The sequence below is a fragment of the Cnephaeus nilssonii genome (genome assembly GCF_951640355.1).
Source record: "Cnephaeus nilssonii genome assembly, chromosome: 3".
NCBI lineage: Eukaryota > Metazoa > Chordata > Mammalia > Chiroptera > Vespertilionidae > Cnephaeus > Cnephaeus nilssonii.
This window is the reverse complement of record NC_137074.1, coordinates 100,927,582-100,945,918: the sequence shown is the minus strand read 5'-3', so window position 1 is coordinate 100,945,918 and position 18,337 is coordinate 100,927,582. Positions and strand designations below refer to the sequence as shown.

The 18,337-nt window shown below is 39.1% G+C and overlaps 1 protein-coding gene across 1 annotated transcript in view; it reads right to left on the bottom strand.

Moving 5' to 3' along the window:
- Window positions 1–933: 933 nt before the first annotated feature.
- The window catches only part of LOC307096773 (DNA-directed RNA polymerases I, II, and III subunit RPABC4-like), a gene marked incomplete at both ends in the record, with an annotated part of 39,677 nt that continues 22,273 nt past the window's right edge, over window positions 934–18,337 (bottom strand). The window contains one exon of the mRNA XM_079766343.1: window positions 934–1,106. Within this exon, the coding sequence (XP_079622469.1) occupies window positions 934–1,106 (173 nt within the window). The remainder of the gene's footprint in view (window positions 1,107–18,337) is intronic.

The window sequence follows — 18,337 nt, the reverse complement described above, 5'->3', positions numbered from 1 at the left end:
CTCGAGGGGTCCCAGATTGGAGAGGGTGCAGGCTGGGCTGAGGGACACACACCCCCCATGCACAAATTTTGTGCACCAGGCCTCTAGTATATAATAACTATTTATCATATATTTATCACAGATGTTTAATAAATAGTATTTGTCATTTCCTAAACAGCTTGTATATCTTTTTGAGATTAAGATATGGATAGAGAGAGACATATATACAGGATGGGGCAAAAGTAGGTTTACAGTTGTGAGTATGCAAAGCAGAGAGTTTATTCTTGTATTATTATTTATTGTGCTATTTGCCATATGAACAACTATAAGCCTACTTTTGCTCCACCCTGTATATCTATATATCTATCTCTATCTCCACATATCTTATGTTTATGTACTTTTTATATCACTTGGCACAGTGCCAAGAAAATACCAGGGCCTGAATAAAGTTGAATGATTAATCTGAATATTTTCAATAGAGTGCCTATAGGCTATACAATGAGAGGTTTAGAGGGGTACTCAAGAGACTATTTCTAAATTAACAAATAATAAAAATAAAGTCTGAATACAAAGTTGACCCTGATCTTTAGAGAATTCAGAGGGTAATGTGTTCTTAAATAATAAACTGTACTTGTCCATTATCTCTAATGAATTAGTCCTAGTTCTTTAACATATGTGACATATTAGAGCTCCTTGTTCTCATACTAGACCACCTTGTACATAGAGGTTTGTTCTGTAATTAACCTTGTAAAAGTCACACAATTCATCTTTTTTTAATTGAACAAAAAATTATTTCTATAAACTGCTAATAGATACCTAAATACAATATGGTTTTAAAAATGAAATCAAGTTTATAGAGTTGAATTCATAAAGATAACTATACTCATCAAAAACTATACAACATTATCAGCAAATCCAAATGCAAATAAAGATATTCTTCTGAATTCTGTTTCATTAAGCATCAAAAACCACCAACCTATTAGTCCTTTTCTTGTACATTATTCTGTATTCACATTCTCTGCATCTGATTTGATCCCTGGATTTTAATTCATTTTCTGTGTGACAATCTCCACAGATATATACCATTGGCTGCTGCTTTGGGGGTTGAACGTCCTTCTGGGTGTCCACTGTTAGTCCATAAAACTGATACACTCTTCTCACTCACACAATTCATCTTTAATCTTCTTATAGTCTTTCTAATATATCATTTAGCCAGTTCAGGGTCTTGGCTTGATTCAGTGTCTAAGATTTTGATTTCTCAGATTCATTACATGCTGGCAATATGCCATGAACCATCAACAATAGTCATTTTTATTGAATAGAAAATTAATTATTCTACTTAATAAAATGTATGGGTTTTCTTTACTTCTGTGTGTCTGCTTGCCTAAGAAAGACTTAAGATTCAAAAACCAAAATACCACTCCTCAAAGAATGATAGTTTGTTTTATTTTTATTACTAAATAAAATATTTTATTTAATATATTTTTAAAATCTTTATTGTTTAAAGTATTACATATGTCTCCTTTTCCCCCCATTGACCTCTCCCTGGTCTTCCCCCCCACCCCCAGCACATGCTCTCACCCCCCTACTGTTTGTGTCCATGGGCTATGCTTATATGCATGCATACAAGTCCTTTTGAAATAGGAATTTTAGGGGAATATAGGCAGGTTTAGGGAATTTTTAGAATTGGGGGTCCATGAAAAAACACAGGGCTACAGACTGGGAGAAGGTACATTTCCATAACACAAGGAAGACGGGTGTAGTTACATTTGCATAAGACAAGGGAACCGGGAGTAGCCAAAAGGTCTATATTTACAAAATAAAGGAGGAAGAAAGCCCAAAAGAAATAGGAGAACAATAAGGGAGGTGGGTATCACATGTCCCATATGATATTTGACCTTTGAGCTCAATAGTAACCAATTCAAAAGGGAATATTGAACAATCAGAGGGGATATCAGGACACAGGAACTGCAGCCTTTATAAACCGTGGAAACAGGAAATCAGTGGAACTCTTTCCCCCTCCCCACGTGGGAGTCTATACATGTTTTCAATAAATCTCCACCTTTGCTATACCATCTTCAGTCCATGGATTCATTCTTCGACTCCGCGGACAAAGAATCCAGGGAACTATCCTGCCCAGGGGAACACCACGTGTTCCAGTCCAAAAATCATGTATCACTTTGGTTGATCTCTCACCACCCATCCCCCACCCCCCTGCCTTCCCTCAGTAATAGTTTGTTTTAAAAGTCCAGATAATTTTAACTCAGTCATAAGGATTTTAAAAATGGTTTGGGAAACTTTTGATGATGTCAGAAAAATATCTTGGGCTTTGGATTTCCAGCTTCTCCACTTAATAACTATTTACTTTGGGGAAAATCTTTGTTGTTGTGGTGTTTTTTTTTTAAACCTCTGTGTCTCACTCTTCTTATCTGTTAATGTGAGATAGTAATAATATTCATATCCTAGAATTGCTTGATTAAGTAAAATAATCTATATAACCCATGTAAAACACATAGCAAAATGCCTACCATAAAGTTAGTGCTAGATGGGTCCTGCCATCATAAAAATTACTATTCCTTTAAAAAATATTTATTGTTGAAAGTATTACATATATCTCCTTTTCTTTTTCTTTCTTTTTTTTAATATATATTATTTATTGATTTTTTACAGAGGGGAAGAGAGAGGGATAGAGAGTTAGAAACATCGATGAGAGAGAGAAACATCAATCAGCTGCCTCTTGCATACCCCCTACTGGGGATGTGCCTGCAACCAAGGTACATGCCCTTGACCGGAATCGAACCTGGGACCCTTGAGTCCGAAGGCTGACGCTCTATCCACTGAGCCAAACCGGTTTTGGCAGTATTACATATATCTCCTTTTTTCTCTCATTGACCCCTTTCAGCCCATTGTCACCCTCCCCCCCTAAGGCCTTCACCATCACTGTATTGTCTGTGTCCATGGGTTATGCATATATGTATACCAATTCTTTGGTTGATCACCTCCCACTCATCCATCTGCTCCAACCTGGAAATTACTATTTACTTAGGAGATAAATGGAAAAATTTAAAATTGAAGAAAGAGCTATGCAGAACTCAGTTTGAGTGAGCACCTTTATTCACAGAAGGAATAAATAAGAGCTGATCTCTGAGATAAGGACTTTAGTTATACCAGGAGGCCACAGAATGCCAGCACTCAGAAAACCCTAAACAGGAATGAACACTGCAATGTGGAATTTGGATTTCAGTTAAACTCTGAAGTATGGACACAACTTGGGTAGATGGAGATATGAGGTGTATTGTGGAAGGGCCAACATAAGCTGCTATGTTATGGCAATTGGAATAATGTTTTTATGTATGGAAAAAATGAGAAGACCAGCTGACCGGAGCTAAGAGTTTGCCTTGCAGACCATGAAAGAGATTGGATAGAGAGGTTGCATTCATTTAGGGAAAATCTGAAATATGCAAAAGTACTTCTACTTTATCCTGAAGGAGATTTGGAGACTTCACAGGGTAGTAACATAGTGGGACAGTTTAATTTTCTATAGTTGAAATCAGATGTAGGATAACATTGGGGCAAAGCAGCATATTAAAAGATGGTGAGAGTAATAACAGTGAGTAGGATAGAGACCTGGAGTTGTGGCAAATGTGAGTAGCGGAGAAATGGTGATCCCTAGAGCCATTCTCAAGAAAGCTGTTAAAGGTATGGTAGAAGATTCCAAACAAGAAATTGACAAAAGGTAGCCATCAAGGATGACCTAATGAGCATTTTTGTATCAAACTCAGAAGATTCACACTGCTTGCTAAATATATCTTTACAAACTTCTTTATGAAAGCAATCATTTAAATCTGAATGACAAATGAGACAGGACAAAAATTTAAGGTGCCTTTGTGTTGACTGTATTATCAGAGGAGACAAAGTAAATATCAATGCCAGTTTGCTTTGCCTGGCACCTAACAGACATATGGATTCAAAAATGGGAAGATATGTGTCCCTTGCATTTTATTTGCACCTTTTCCTCTTTTGCATCATGAAGTCAGAGACTCAGAAGAGATCCTAGAGGAATTCTTGCTCTTTTCTAAATGTGGACATGACTTCGGCAGCAATTATCTGTGACCTGAAAGTTCCTTCTGGGCTTTCACCCCTAGTGCACATCAGACCCTACTCTTTCCCTTCACCTATTTTGGTTAAAGCATCAACTCATTCATTAAAAATAGGCTTACATCAGGTGATCCACCCCAGTGGGAAACTAAAAATGCACAGGGTCAAAAGAGTTGAACTAAATTAAAAATATGGTAAGTGAGAAAGTTTGCACATAAAATTTTATCGTTAGCACAATCTTTAAATAATAAATTGCATCAAAAGAACAGACCTAGAGATATCATTTAATCTATCCAAATGTTTTCAACTAGAGCAATGGTTCAAAACCCTGATTGCATAACCATGACTGCATAAGGAAGTTATATAGTGAGCTTCCAAAAGTAATGAATTGCTGTTATGAGAAGTTTTAAGAGCTATTATCTTGGTAACTTTTAAAAATACAAACAGCATTATTAACTATAGACACCATGCTGTACATGACATCCCAGAACTTAATTTATGTTATAATTGGAAGTTTGTATCTGATTCAGTGGTACATAGTGGGCCCCAGATATCAATATGTTCTGAAGTTTCACCAGGTGATTTATAAAGTGAAGCCAGGTATTATTGTTGTTGCTTTTATTGAGAGAAAGAGAGAGAGAAAGAGAGAGAGAGAGATTTGTTGCTCCACTTATTTATGCTTTCACTGATTGATTCTTGTATGTACCCTGACGCCCTGACCAGGGATTGAACTGGCAAGCTTAGCATATTGGGACAACATTCAAACCAACTGAGCTACCTGGCCAGGGCTTAGGGCATTTTGTTTGTTTGTTTTTGTTTTCCCTTTTCTTTATAAAAGTCTATCTTTATTTGTAAAACATAGTATGCAACTTATACTAATTTGATTTTTAAAATCAAATTAGATTCAGCATGAAATTTTTTAGTGCTAAATGTTAAGCCTATTTGAATTTTCTTAGCCTTTTTTAAAACTCAAAGTTCAGTTAATGATAATGTGCATTTTATAATAAAACTAGAGGCCCAGTGCACGAAATTCGTGCACAGGGGTGTGTGTCCTTCAGCCCAGCCTGCAGCCTCTCCAATCTGGGACCCCTCGAGGGATGTCCAACTACCCGTTTAGGCCCGATCCCTGGTAGGATCAGGCCTAAATGGGCAGTCAGACATCCCTCTCACAATCCAGGACTGCTGGTTCCCAACTGCTCACCTGCCTGCCTTCCTGATTGCCCTAACCACTTCTGCCTGCCAGCCTGATCACTCCCTAACCACTCCCCTGCCAGCCTGATTGATGCCTAACTGCTCCCCTGCCAGCCTGGTCACCCCTAACTGCCCTCCTCTGCAGGCCTGGTCACCACTAACTGCCCTCCCCTGCAGGCCTGGTCCTCCCCAGCTGCTCTCGCTGGCAGGCCTGGGTCCCCCCCAACTGCCCTTCCCTGCAGGCCCAGTCACCCCTAACTTCCCTCCTCTGCTAGCCTGGTCACCCCTAACTGCCCTTCCCTGCAGGCATGATCGCCCCCAACTGCCCTCCCCTGCAGGCCTGATTGCCCACAACTGCCCTCCCTTACAGGCCTGGTCCCACCCAACTGCCCTCCCCTGCTGGCCATCTTGTGGTGGCCGTCTTGTGTCCACATGGGGGCAGCCATCTTTGACCACATGGGGCAGCCATCTTGTGTGTTGGAGTGACGGTCGATTTGTACATTACTCTTTTATTAGATAGGATAGAGGCCTGGTGCACAGGTGGGGGTGGGCTGGTTTGCCCTGAAGGGTGTCCCAGATCAGGGTGGGGGTTCCCTTGGGGTGTGGGGTGGCCTGGGCGAGGGGCCTGTGGTGGTTTGCAGGCCAGCCACACCCCCTGGTGACCCAAGCGGAGGCTCTGGTATCTGGGATTTATTTATCTTCTATAATTGAAACTTTGTAGCCTTGAGTGGAGCCAAGCCTCCTGCTTGCTCCGTGGCCACAGCCATTTTTGTTGGGATTTATTTATCTTCTATAATTGAAACTTTGTAGCATTGAGTGGAGGCCTGAGCCTGCCAGGGTATGTGGAAAGCTTGGCTTCCTCCATTGCCGGGGAAACCCAAGCCTCCTGCTTGCTCTGTGGCTGCAGCCATCTTGGTTGGGTCAATTTGCATACTCGCTCCTGATTGGCTGGTGAGCGTGGCTTGTGGGTGTAGTGGAGTGATGGTTAATTTGCATATTACTCTTTTATTAGATAGGATTGTAGTGAAATACTGACATTTGGTAATTTAACCTTTTGCACTTGGATGTCGAGTGTGACTTGACACGGTTAGCATCGGTAGCAGGAATCGAGAAAAAAGCAAGCGAGTTCAAAGGGTTAAACAAAGTATTATCCATGTAAAAAATCATGTTGCCACATGTAAAATTTAATTAGAAAATTCACAGTTCACAAAAGTACATATGTTTTGTTGATAGGGCATGAGAACATCATTATAAATTTTCTTGAAGATACAGACAAAATTCAGTTAGGCAAAACATTTAGCCCTAGAAAATTTCATGCTGAATCCACTGATATTCTTATTAATAAGATACACTTGAAATAATTGATTCAGACTACCAATGAGTCAACATTGCATTGTATAATAATGATCTATTGGTTTAGCCCAGCCAGTATTGCTCAGTGGTTGAGCATCAACCTATGAACCAGGAGGTCATGGTTCGATTCCCTGTCAGGGCACATGCCCAGGTTTCAGGCTTGATACCCAGGAGGGGGCATTCCAAAAGCAGCTAATCAATTATTCTTTCTCATCATTGATGTTTCTATTTCTCTCTCCCTTTCCTTTCTTCTCTGAAATGAATAAAAATATTGATACATCTAGTAATCAATTAATCTGTTATTTTACCAATCATTTAAGTGAGATCTTGTTGAAGCAGCCAGGTTTGAAAAATACTATTCTGAACCCTAGCCTGGCTGCTCATTGGGGCCATCTGAGGAGCTTACAAAAAGATCAATGCTTGGGTCCAATACCAAAACATTCTTATTTAAGTGTTTTTTGTTTGGAACCCAGGCCTTTGTATGTTTAAGAGCTCCACAGGTGATTCTTATGTAAAGCCAGTTTGAGAACCAATGAGCTGATCAATGACCCTCAGGATCAGTATCATAAGGAAATCTTGTTAATGCAGAGATTGCTAGATCCCATCCCCAGAGACTGATTCAGTAGGTGTGGATGGGGCCAGAAAATTTGCCAGTCTAAGTTTCTAGGTTAGGTGCTGCTGCTGGTCGATGGACTACACTTTGAGAAACACTGAAGTAAAAATCATTCTTATTAAAAATATCTTCAAGCCAATGAGCACACAGTCTTTTTGTAAATATGTTCCAGTACTTCAGTCTCACCTTAATGTGACGTAACTGGTTTTCTTAGCAATGTTGTGATACATTCAGATCTTAGTTTTTGCAGTTGAGAGGCTTAGTATCTGAAGTTGAGATGACCAGTGAAGACATACAGAGTGGTGCAAAAGTAGGTTTACAGTTATGAGTATGCAAAACAGTTTATTCTTGTATTATTATTAACTAACTAGAGGCCCGGTGCATGAAAATTCATGCACTGGAGGGTGGGTCCCTCAGCCCAGACTGCCCCCTCTCACAGGCCGGGGGCGGGAGGCAACCAGGCGATCAGGGGAAGGTGACGCCCCATCATACCTCTGCTGCTGCCACTGCCAACAGCGCAAGCCTCGGCCGGCCCTGGTTACCTGAGCCTTGGGCGACCCTGGACAGCTGGGCAGCCGCCATCCGAGGCTTGCCTGTGCCTCAGGCTGGCCCTGGGCGGCTGGGAGGCTGAAGGGACTGGGGGACTCCGGAAGCAGGTGCATGAAGCTGCCAGGCCCACCTGGGGGCGGGCCTGGCCTTGCTGTATGCCTGCCACCCTGGTGGGGCTGAGAGGACTGGGCACCACCATCTTGTGGCTGTGGGTGCCGCCATCTTTCAGGGCGGGAAAGTCAATTAACATATTCCCTCTTTAACCCTTTGCATTCGCTTGCTTTTTTCTCGATTCCTTTATTCTACTCGGGATTTAATTTTTTAAATACCCCAGATTTTACAAAGTGTGGCAGTAGAATAAAAAACTGGAGTTTCTTTTCATACAAACTTATTTATTTGGATTTTTTTATATTTCAAATTATTGATACATTCAAAGAGTAATTTTAATCTCGACATCCGAGTGCAAAAGGTTAATGGCTGTGGGCGCTGCCATCTTTTCGAAGGTGTGAGGGTCAATTAGCATATTCCCTCTTTATTAGATAAGATTATCTATTATTTTCCATCTGAACAAGTATAAAACAATTTCCCCACCCGATAGTAACCCTACTAGTACCAATTAATTCCTTCACTTTCTACCTTTTCTGCACAAGAGCAGTTAATTTTGTAATTTTAGTTCAGAAGAATCTAAGCCTTTAGAACCTAACAATTATTAATGTTAATGTAAAAAAAAAACATTGAAGCCTGTAAAGAATTTTTGTGAGTTTATGTGAGCCAAACTGTCGACATATGCTGGGAAGCAGAACCTCAATAAATTGAGATAATGCTCCGGAGATTGTATTTATACATTGTTACAAGCGTATTTATACATTGCAATCAAAGGAAAGGGATATAGTTGGGTTACATGAAATCCATTGGTGATAAACTAGAGAGGCGGGAGAAAGCAAATCAGGGAAACCCCTGGGATTGGATAAAAAGTAAAATGATAGACACGTACTTAGGTGGGTGCAGGAACAATTAACATGATAAAAATGAAGAAATTTGTGGTATCTGTCCTGGCACCCAGCACATTAGGTTGTGCCCCAAGGGGTCCAGAAAAAGGGAAGTTACAAGTTACCTGGACATTTCAAAGGGTATCTACACTAATAAAAGAGAAACATGCAAATTGACTGTCCCTCCGCTACGCCCACCAGCCAATCAGGAGTGAGTATGAAAATTAACCCAACAAAGATGGAGGCGGCCATGGAGCTGGAGCGAGCAGGAGGCTTGGGTTGTCCCCGGCGACAGAGGAAGCCAAGCTTCCCGCCCGCCCTGGCCGCCACTGAAGGAGTGGCTGAGGGTCTGGGGCACCAGGGAGGACCCAGGCTTCTAGCCCACCCTGGCCTCCACTCAAGGAGTGGCTGGGAAAAAAAAAAAAAAAAGGAGAGGCTTGGAGCCTGGGTTGCCAGGGGGCATGGCCAGCCTGAAAACAGCCCTCAGCCCCTCACCCAGGTTGGCCATGCCTCCCCCAGCGGGGACCCTCACCCCATGGGGGCGTGGCCAGCCTGCAAACCACCACAGGCCCCTCGCTAGGCCTCCCCATGCCCCAAGGGAACCCCCATCCTGATCTGGGACACCCTTCAGGGCAAACCAGCCACCCCCACCCATGCACCAGGCCTCTGTACTAATAAAAGGGTAATATGCTAATTAGACTGGGACCCCTTCCAGGAGACCTTGCAGATGTTCTTCTGGACAAAGCCTTGGTGGCGGGGCCAAGATAGAGGCAGTTAGAGGCCAACATGGGAGGGCAGTTGTGGGTGATCAGGCCAGTGGGGGGGCAGTTGGGGGTGAGCAGCCCAGCAGGTAGGGCAGTTGGGGGTGAGCACACTGGCATGGGAGTCAGTTGGAGGTGATCAGACTGGCGCGGGGGGGCATTTGGGGGTGAGCAGGCTGGCGGCGGGGGGCAATTGGGGGTGAGCAGGCCGGCATGCATAGTGGTTAGGGGCAATCAGGCAGGCAGGCAGGTGATCAGTTAGGAACCAGCAGTCCCAGATTGCGAGAGGGATGTCCAACTGCCGGTTTAGACCCAATCCCTGTAAACCGGCAGTAGGAATCCTTTGAGGGGTCCCAGATTGGAGAGGGTGCAGGCATGGCTGAGGGTCACCCTCCTCCCCCTGTGCACAAATTTCGTGCATTGGGTCACTAGTGTTATTATAGATGCAAAAAGACAGATAGGCTGTTAAGGTAAAGGTTAACCTTGTCAATGAAGATACCAACCTAGGATGTAACTACCCACCATAACTGCTTTTAGTTAAAGTTTAATTTCAGACCATCCTTTGTGGTTACTTTACTCTGAGTTTGTAAGACTGCTATGCAGGCCTTCCCTGAGTTTGTCAAGTTAGCATGTGGCCCCTTTCGTCCACACTAAGAATTCATAATTTGATTTTTTGCTATTAAGAGCTAAGTTCCACTGATTCACATTAATTCTTTAAACATTATACAAATACCAAAGAGTAGGAAGTACTGATAAGACACTGTTGTAGATATATAATGAGATGAAAGTTAAGGTCACGTTGACCCACAGAGTTAGATAATGCCATCTACTAAGCACAAAGAAAAATAATCCTCATGTTTTATTTTTCTGTAGTTGTAAAGGGAAGAAGACATTTTTTTCTTTCTTTTTTTCGAAGAAGACATTTTGAGGAATAGGGTTAATAAAGGAAAGGCTGATAATTAAACATGTGCTGTAATGCAAACCCAGCTTGAACAATAGTTCTGTTTTGATTCTGCTTCTTTTTAATTACAGAAATAACAGTTCTTTCTAGATCAGCCCTTTCCACTCTGTCATCTTCAACGGACACAAAACCAGTTTTAAAAAGACCAAATCTAAAAAATGATGCATGCTTTCTGCCTCCATTTTTTCCTCAACCTAATTCCTCCTCAATGTAAAAGGCAGCTTAACCATTTACTAGTACAATGACTTCTACATGCATGGCAGGCCTCGGCACACCATAGTCCTTGGATTATTCCACTATAGATTCTCCCAACCGTGATCAATGTTCTGCAAGGGACACAAGTCAGAGAGGGGCTAGGGGCATTGCTGTGAAGCAGTGAGCAAACAGAAAATTTTCCCTCAGAGGCAGATGATGATTTGCTAGGTGAAAGCTGCTCAATCAGCAAAAAAGTTTAAACTGAGTAAAAGAGATCTTTTGGAAAAATACAAAGAGCAATCTGCTCTAGATTTTAAAGTTACAAAAGTCTTTATTCAGGAGACCAAACTTTGACAGTAAATTAACTGGGAGAATGTTTCCAACCAAGAGAGTGTAATTGACATCTTTTATACTAATGCATATATAATTGAAGGAGATTTAAAATTTGAAAGCAGAAATGTCGCTAAGTCAACCCTCTACTTAAAATGCATTGCTTTTTGTTTGTAAATTAAGGTCAGGTTATTAAAATGAAAGGGCTCTTCATCCCTAAATACTCTGTTCCACCATTGTGCTTGATTAATCATGGACATCTTACACTGAGGTTTCTTTATTTTTTTAAAAATATATATTTTATTGATTTTTTACAGAGAGGAAGGAAGAGGGATAGAGAGTTAGAAACATCGATGAGAGAGAAGCATCGATCAGCTGCCTCTTGCACACCCCCTACTGGGGATGTGCCAGCAACCAAGGTACATGCCCTTGACCGGAATCGAACCTGGGACCCCTCAGTCCACAGGCCGATGCTCTATCCACTGAGCCAAACCGGTTTCGGCTACACTGAGGTTTCTTGTGGGGGGGATATGATAAGAGAAATCCACAAAAAAATTCAAGGGAATAAATAACAGACATCTTAGAAAACAAAGAGTAAAATGCAAGGAAATTTAGATAGGTAAGAAAGTTTGCATGATTCTTTAAATAGATGAATATATACAATAGTAGTCACTATGATACCCTACAGTTGTATATCAACTTATATTTTCAAGTCTCTTATTTTATTATTAAAACAACCATGTAAAACAGGTAGAGAACAGCATTATTCCCATTTGACAGATGTATAAATTGAGTTAAGGAGAAGTTAAATATCTGTTAAATTCATACAGCTTGTTAATAATGGAACTAAGACTCAAAAGCACATGCTCTAAAACCTAGATTAGTCATCTCTTTTCCATAGACGGTGTCAGAATATAGAAAATAGACCTTAAACTGTTAACTCTATTCTGCATTTCATATTAATTTCCCCAAAATGTAATTAAAAAGACACTTTGAGATAATGCATATAGAGCACTTTTCTAAATGCCTGACACATAATAGTATTTCTAATTGCATTCATTCTTTTTTTTTCTGATTTTAGGACTAAACTTTTTCATATTCCATTAACTCACTTTCATAATCAGGGTTTGACATGAATATTTCTGGGTTTCAAATGAGCCTTTGTTTAATTTAACAATTCATTGAAAACATCTTAGCTCAGGACAAGGTCCTAGGTTCTGAAGATAGAAAGCTTAACAAGAGAGAAGAGAGTTTAGTTTTCATGTCATATTCTTATGAAAAATGAGACTATAAAGGAATAAACAAATAAATACATACTTAGAGATAATGATAAACACTATAGAGAAAATGTAATGGTAATGTTATATCTTGGTTATATTATAGAGAATGATAGGAGAGGTAGTTGAGAGTCAAATTTTGAAGGAGTGGTCAGCTAAGATTCCTCTGAGAGGTGACATTTGATATAAAGCTAAACAAAAAAAAAAAAGGAGGTAGCCATATGAATATCACTGGGAGGAGAACATTTCAAGCAGAAGCTATACAAAGACAAAGTACAAAATACTAGGGTTGAGATAGTGAGGGTGATACTCGGCAAGGAAAGGACTCTGCACTGCACAATTAAAAATTCATTTAGAAAAAAAGAAAACATACTTATCAATACTTATTTGGATGTACCAAAATACCATCAATCATACATATAGGAGTGTTAATAAGATTGATAAAAATGTCTTTCCCTTAAAATTATATCAGCAAATCTATTTCAAGACAAAGGAAGATGTTGTTTGAATAATCATTCCAGAGCCTGAAAGTTGGGTAGCCTGGGCTCTGAAGCAACAAGGGACTAAAAAAACATAAGGGCTTTCAAATAATCCAATTAAAAAATGAGCAAAGGATATGGATAGATATTTTTCAAATATGATATACATGTTCAATATTCATCTGAAAAGATGCTCAACATCATTAGCTAACATGTAAATGCAAATCAAAAGCACAATGAGATAGTACTTCACACTCACTAGAATGACTATAATAAAAAAAAAACAGATAATAATAAATATTGGTGAGGATGTGAAGAAATTTGAACCCTCAAGAATGGCTTGTGGCAGTTCCTTAAAAGGTTAAACTTTGCATTACGATATGAACCAGTAATTTCACTGTACACTGAGTGGCCAGATTTTTATGATCTCTGAATGCATAATAATCTGGCCACTCAGTGTTTATCCTATACAATAAAAGGCTAATATGCAAATTGTCTCCTTGACCAGGAGTTCAACCAGCAGGCGGGCCAGCCAACCCCCCATGTCCCCTCCTCCTGGCCAGGCTGGCTGGACCCCACCCATGCAGGAATTCATGCACTGGGCCTCTAATACACACACACACACACACACACACACACACACACACACACACACACTGAGTGGCCAGATTATTATGCGTTCAGATATCATTATAATCTGGCCACTCAGTGTATATATCCTAGAAAAAAGAAAATATATAATCACAGAAAAACTTGTACATGAATGTTAATGTCTATCAATGATAAATGTATATATAAAATGTATTATATCCATACAATGGAATATTATATGGCAATAAAAAGAAATGAAGTACTGATGCATACTATAACATAGATGAATCTCAAGAACAGACTAAGTAGACTGAATTGAATCAATCTGCAGGCAGAGGTGGTTCAATGGAGGCTTTGAGTCTTAGCCTGATCTAATTCATCAGAAACAGCAGTTTGGGTCCCTGCTGTAGGAACCATACCAGACTGCTCAGTGAGGCAAAAGCCAGCAGGAGCTCAGGTGCCTACAGCTGACACCTGTGGGACCAGCTCAATGGGAAAAAGAAGTAGCTCAGAACAGGGTCAATCATGATGTGAGACTCAAGGTAGACCCCTCTGGGCTAAGGAATCCCTGACCACTGGACTGCTGGCATGACAACATTGAGGTTGAACCTCACTGGTAGCAAGTCAGAGGGGAGAACTCTCCCACACATCGAACATCAACAATCAAGTCCCAATTACAACAGAAGAACCCAAACAAGGGGCATTCCTACAAGATACAGCTCAGGTGAACAAAGAGAATACACAAGTGTACCACTCAAGATACTTTCTACATAAGGCCATCCACAAAGACTTGGAAGCATAGCGGTTCTAATACATAGAAGCAAATACAAAAAGACAGCTAAAATGGTGAGGCAAAGAAACAATCCCCGAATGAGAGAAAAGAAGGAATCTCCAGAGAAAGAATTAAATGAGATTGAGGCAAGCAACCTATCAGACATAGAGTTCAAAGCAATGGTTATAAATATGCTTAAGCAACTTAGTACAAATTACAACAGCATGAAAAGGGAAATAGAGGCCATTAACAAGAACCAGACAGAAATAAAGAATGATATATCTGACATGAATAACATACGGGAAAGGGTTAAAAGTATATTGGATGAAGCAGAGGACCATATCAGTGATTTGGAAGACAAGGTAGAAATAAATACCCAATTAAAGCAGCAAATAGAAAAAAGAATTAAAAAGCAGGAAGATAGCTTAAGGGAGCTCTGGGACAACATGAAATGTAACAACATCCACATTACAGGAATACCAGAAGGGGAAGAGGATGAGCAAAACAGAAAACCTATTTAAAGGAATAATGACAAAAACTTGCCCAATCTGGTGAAGGAAAATGTCGTACAAGTTCAGGAGGCACAGAGAGTCCCAATCAAGATTAACCTAAAGAGACCCATACCTAGACACATCATAATTAAAATGGCAAATGTTAAAGACAAAGAAAGAATCTTAAAGTCAGCAAGAGAGAGAGAAAAAATTACATTGAAAGGAGCTCCCATTAGAATGTCAACTAATTTCTTAAGAGAAACACTTCAGGCCAGAAGAGAGTGACATGAAATACTCGAAGTAATGAAAATCAAGGGCCTAAATCCAAGATGACTTTATCCAGAGAGGCTGTCACTTAAAACTGAAGGTAAACTAAAAAGCCTTCCAGACAAAAAAGAGGTTAAAGGTGTACATTACCACCAAACCAGCAATGCAAGAAATGTTAAAAGGACTGCTTTAAGAAGAAGAAAAGGAGAGAAAGAGGATCATAGACATAAAGAAAATAAAAATGGCATTAAGTAAATACCTATCAACAATAACCTTAAATGTAAATGGATTAAATACTCCAGTCAAAAGACATAGGGCAACTGAATGGGTAAGCAAACATGACCCATATATATGCTGTCTACAAGAGACCCATATTCAAACAAAAGATACACATAGACTGAGAGTGAAGGGATGGAAAAATACATTCCAATCAAATGAAAAGGAAAAAAAGCTGGAGTAGTATTACTCATACTAGTATAAGACAAAATAGGCTTCAGAACAAAAGCCAAAACAAGAGACAAAGAAGTCCACTTCATAATACTAAAGGGAATGATTCAATAAAAAAAATATAACCTTGTAAACATACAGGTACCCAATATAGGTGCACCTAAGTACATTAAAAAATGCTTGATGGACTTTAAGGGAGAGAACGAAAGCAACACAGTCATAGTGGGGGAATTTGACACCCAACTGACATCACTGGATACATCTTCCAGAAAAAAAATTAACAATGAAACAGAGGCCTTAAATGACACACTATATCAGATGAATCTAACAGATATTTACAGAACATTTCATCTCAAGTGCACATGGAACATTCTCAAAGATAAACCACATGTTAGAGCACAAAACAAGTCTATACAAATTCAAGATGATTGACATAATACCAAGCATCTTCTCAGATCACAATGGCATGAAGTTAGAAATCAACTACAATAAAAACACTCAAAAACACTCAAATACATGGAGGCCAAATAGCATGATATTAAACAATGATCATGTTACCAATGATATCAAGCAAGAAATTAAAATTTTCCTGGAAGCAAATAAAAATGAACAAACAACAACCCAAAACCTATGGGACATGACAAAAGCAGTTTTGAGAAGGAAGTTCATTGTACTATAGGCCTATCTCAAGAAACAAGAAAAAGGACTAATAAACTCTCTAACCCTACAACTAAATAAATTTAAACAAACAAACAAAAAACAACAATAAAAAAACAGCAAGAAAAGAACAGAGAAAGCAGAAGGAAAGAAATAATAAAATCAGAGTGGAAATAAATGACACAGAGACTAAAAAAAAAAAAAAAAAAAGTACAAAAGATCAATCCCAAAAGCTCGTTCTTCGAAAGAATAAACAAGATTTGATGAACCTCTGACCACACTCATCAAGAACCAAAGAGAAAAGATCCAAATAAATAAAATCAGAAATGAAAGAGGTGATATAACAATGGACACCACAGAAATACAGAGGATTGTAAGCAAATACTATGAACAACTCTATACCAACAAATTGGAAAACCTGGGTGAAATGGACAAGTTCTTAGAAACATACAATCTTCTAAAACTTAATCAGGAAGAATCAGAAAACTTGAGTAGGCCAATAACAACTGAAGAAATTGAAGCAATGATTAATAAACTTCCAGCGAACAAAAGTCCTGGACCAGATGGATTTACAGGTTAATTTTACCAATCATTCAAAGAAGAACTAACACCCATCCTCCTCAAACTATTCCAAAAAATTCAAGGAAGGAGCACTTCCAAGCTCTTTTTATAAAGCCAGCATTATCCTAATTCCAAAAACCGATAATGACACTACAAAGAAAGAGAATTACAGGCCAATATCCCTGTAATTCTCACAGATGATAAAATCCTCAACAAAATTTTAGCAAATTGGATCCAGCAATATATTAAAAAGATCATACACCATGATCAAGTGGGATTTATTTCAGGGATGCAAAGCTGGTACAATATCCACAAATCGATAAACATGATACATCACATAAACAATTTGAAAGATAAAAACCGCATCTTCAGATCAATAGATGCAGAAAAAGCTTTCAACAAAATCCAACACCTTTTTTTTTTTCCATAAAAACTTTCAGTAAAGTTGGAATAGAGGGATCATACCTCAACATGATAAAGGCCATATATGACAAACCTACAGGCAACATCATACTCAATGGGCAAAAACTAAAACTGTTTTCCTTAAGAACAGAAATAAGACATGTATGTCTGCTTTCACCACTCTTATTCAATGTAGTTTTGGAAGTCCTAGCTACAGCAATCAGACAAGAGGAAGAGATAAAAGGCATCCAAATTGAAAAGGAGGAAGTAAAACTGTCATTATTCACAGATAACATGATATTGTACGTAGAAAAGGCTAAAGACTTCACCAGGAAACTACTAGATTGAATAAATGAATTTGGCAAGGTAGCAGGATACAAAATCAACATCCACAAATTGATGGAAATTTTATACACCAATAATGAACTCTCAGAAAGAAAAACTAAAAAAGCAATCTCATTTACCATTGCAAAACAACAACAACAAAAATACCTAGGTATAAACTTAACCAAGGAAGTAAAAGACCTGTACTTAGAAAACTATAGGACATTGAAAAAAGAAACAGAGGAAGACAGAAACAAATGGAAACATTTACCATGTTCATGGATTTGAAGAATTAGCATCATTAAATGTCTATATTACCCAAATAAATCTACAGATTCAATGCAATCCCTATTAAAACCAATGGCATAATTCACAAAGCTAGAAAAAAAAACTCCAAAAATTTATATGGAACCATAAAAGACCCTAAATAGCTGCAGCAATCTTGAGAAAGAATAACAAAGTAGGTGGGGGTCACAATACCAGATATCAAACTATACTACAAAGCCACCATAATCAAAACAGCCTGGTACTGGCACAAAAACAGGCATATGCTTGTATACCAATGGATCAGAACAGAGACCTCAGAAACTGACCCACACCATAATGGTCAATTAATATTTGACAAAGGAGGCAAGAACATACAATGGAGTATAGACAATCTCTTCAACAAATGGTGTTGGGAAAACTGGAGAGACACATGCAAAAAGATTAAATGAGACCACCAACATACACCATACACAAGAATAAACTCAAGGTGGATAAAAGACTTAAATGTAAGGCAGGAAACCATAAAAATCTTAGAGGAGAACACAGGCAGTAAAATCTCAAACATCTCATGTAGCAATATGTTTATGGATACATCTCCTAGGGAAAAAAAAAAAAAAAACTAAGAAGAAAATAAACAAATAGGACTACATAAAAATAAAAAGCTTCTGCAAAGCAAAATAAAACACCAGCAAACTGAAAAGTGAACCCACTGAATGGGAGAACATATTTGCTAATAAAACATCTGATAAGGGTTCATATTAAAAATATATACAGTACTCATAC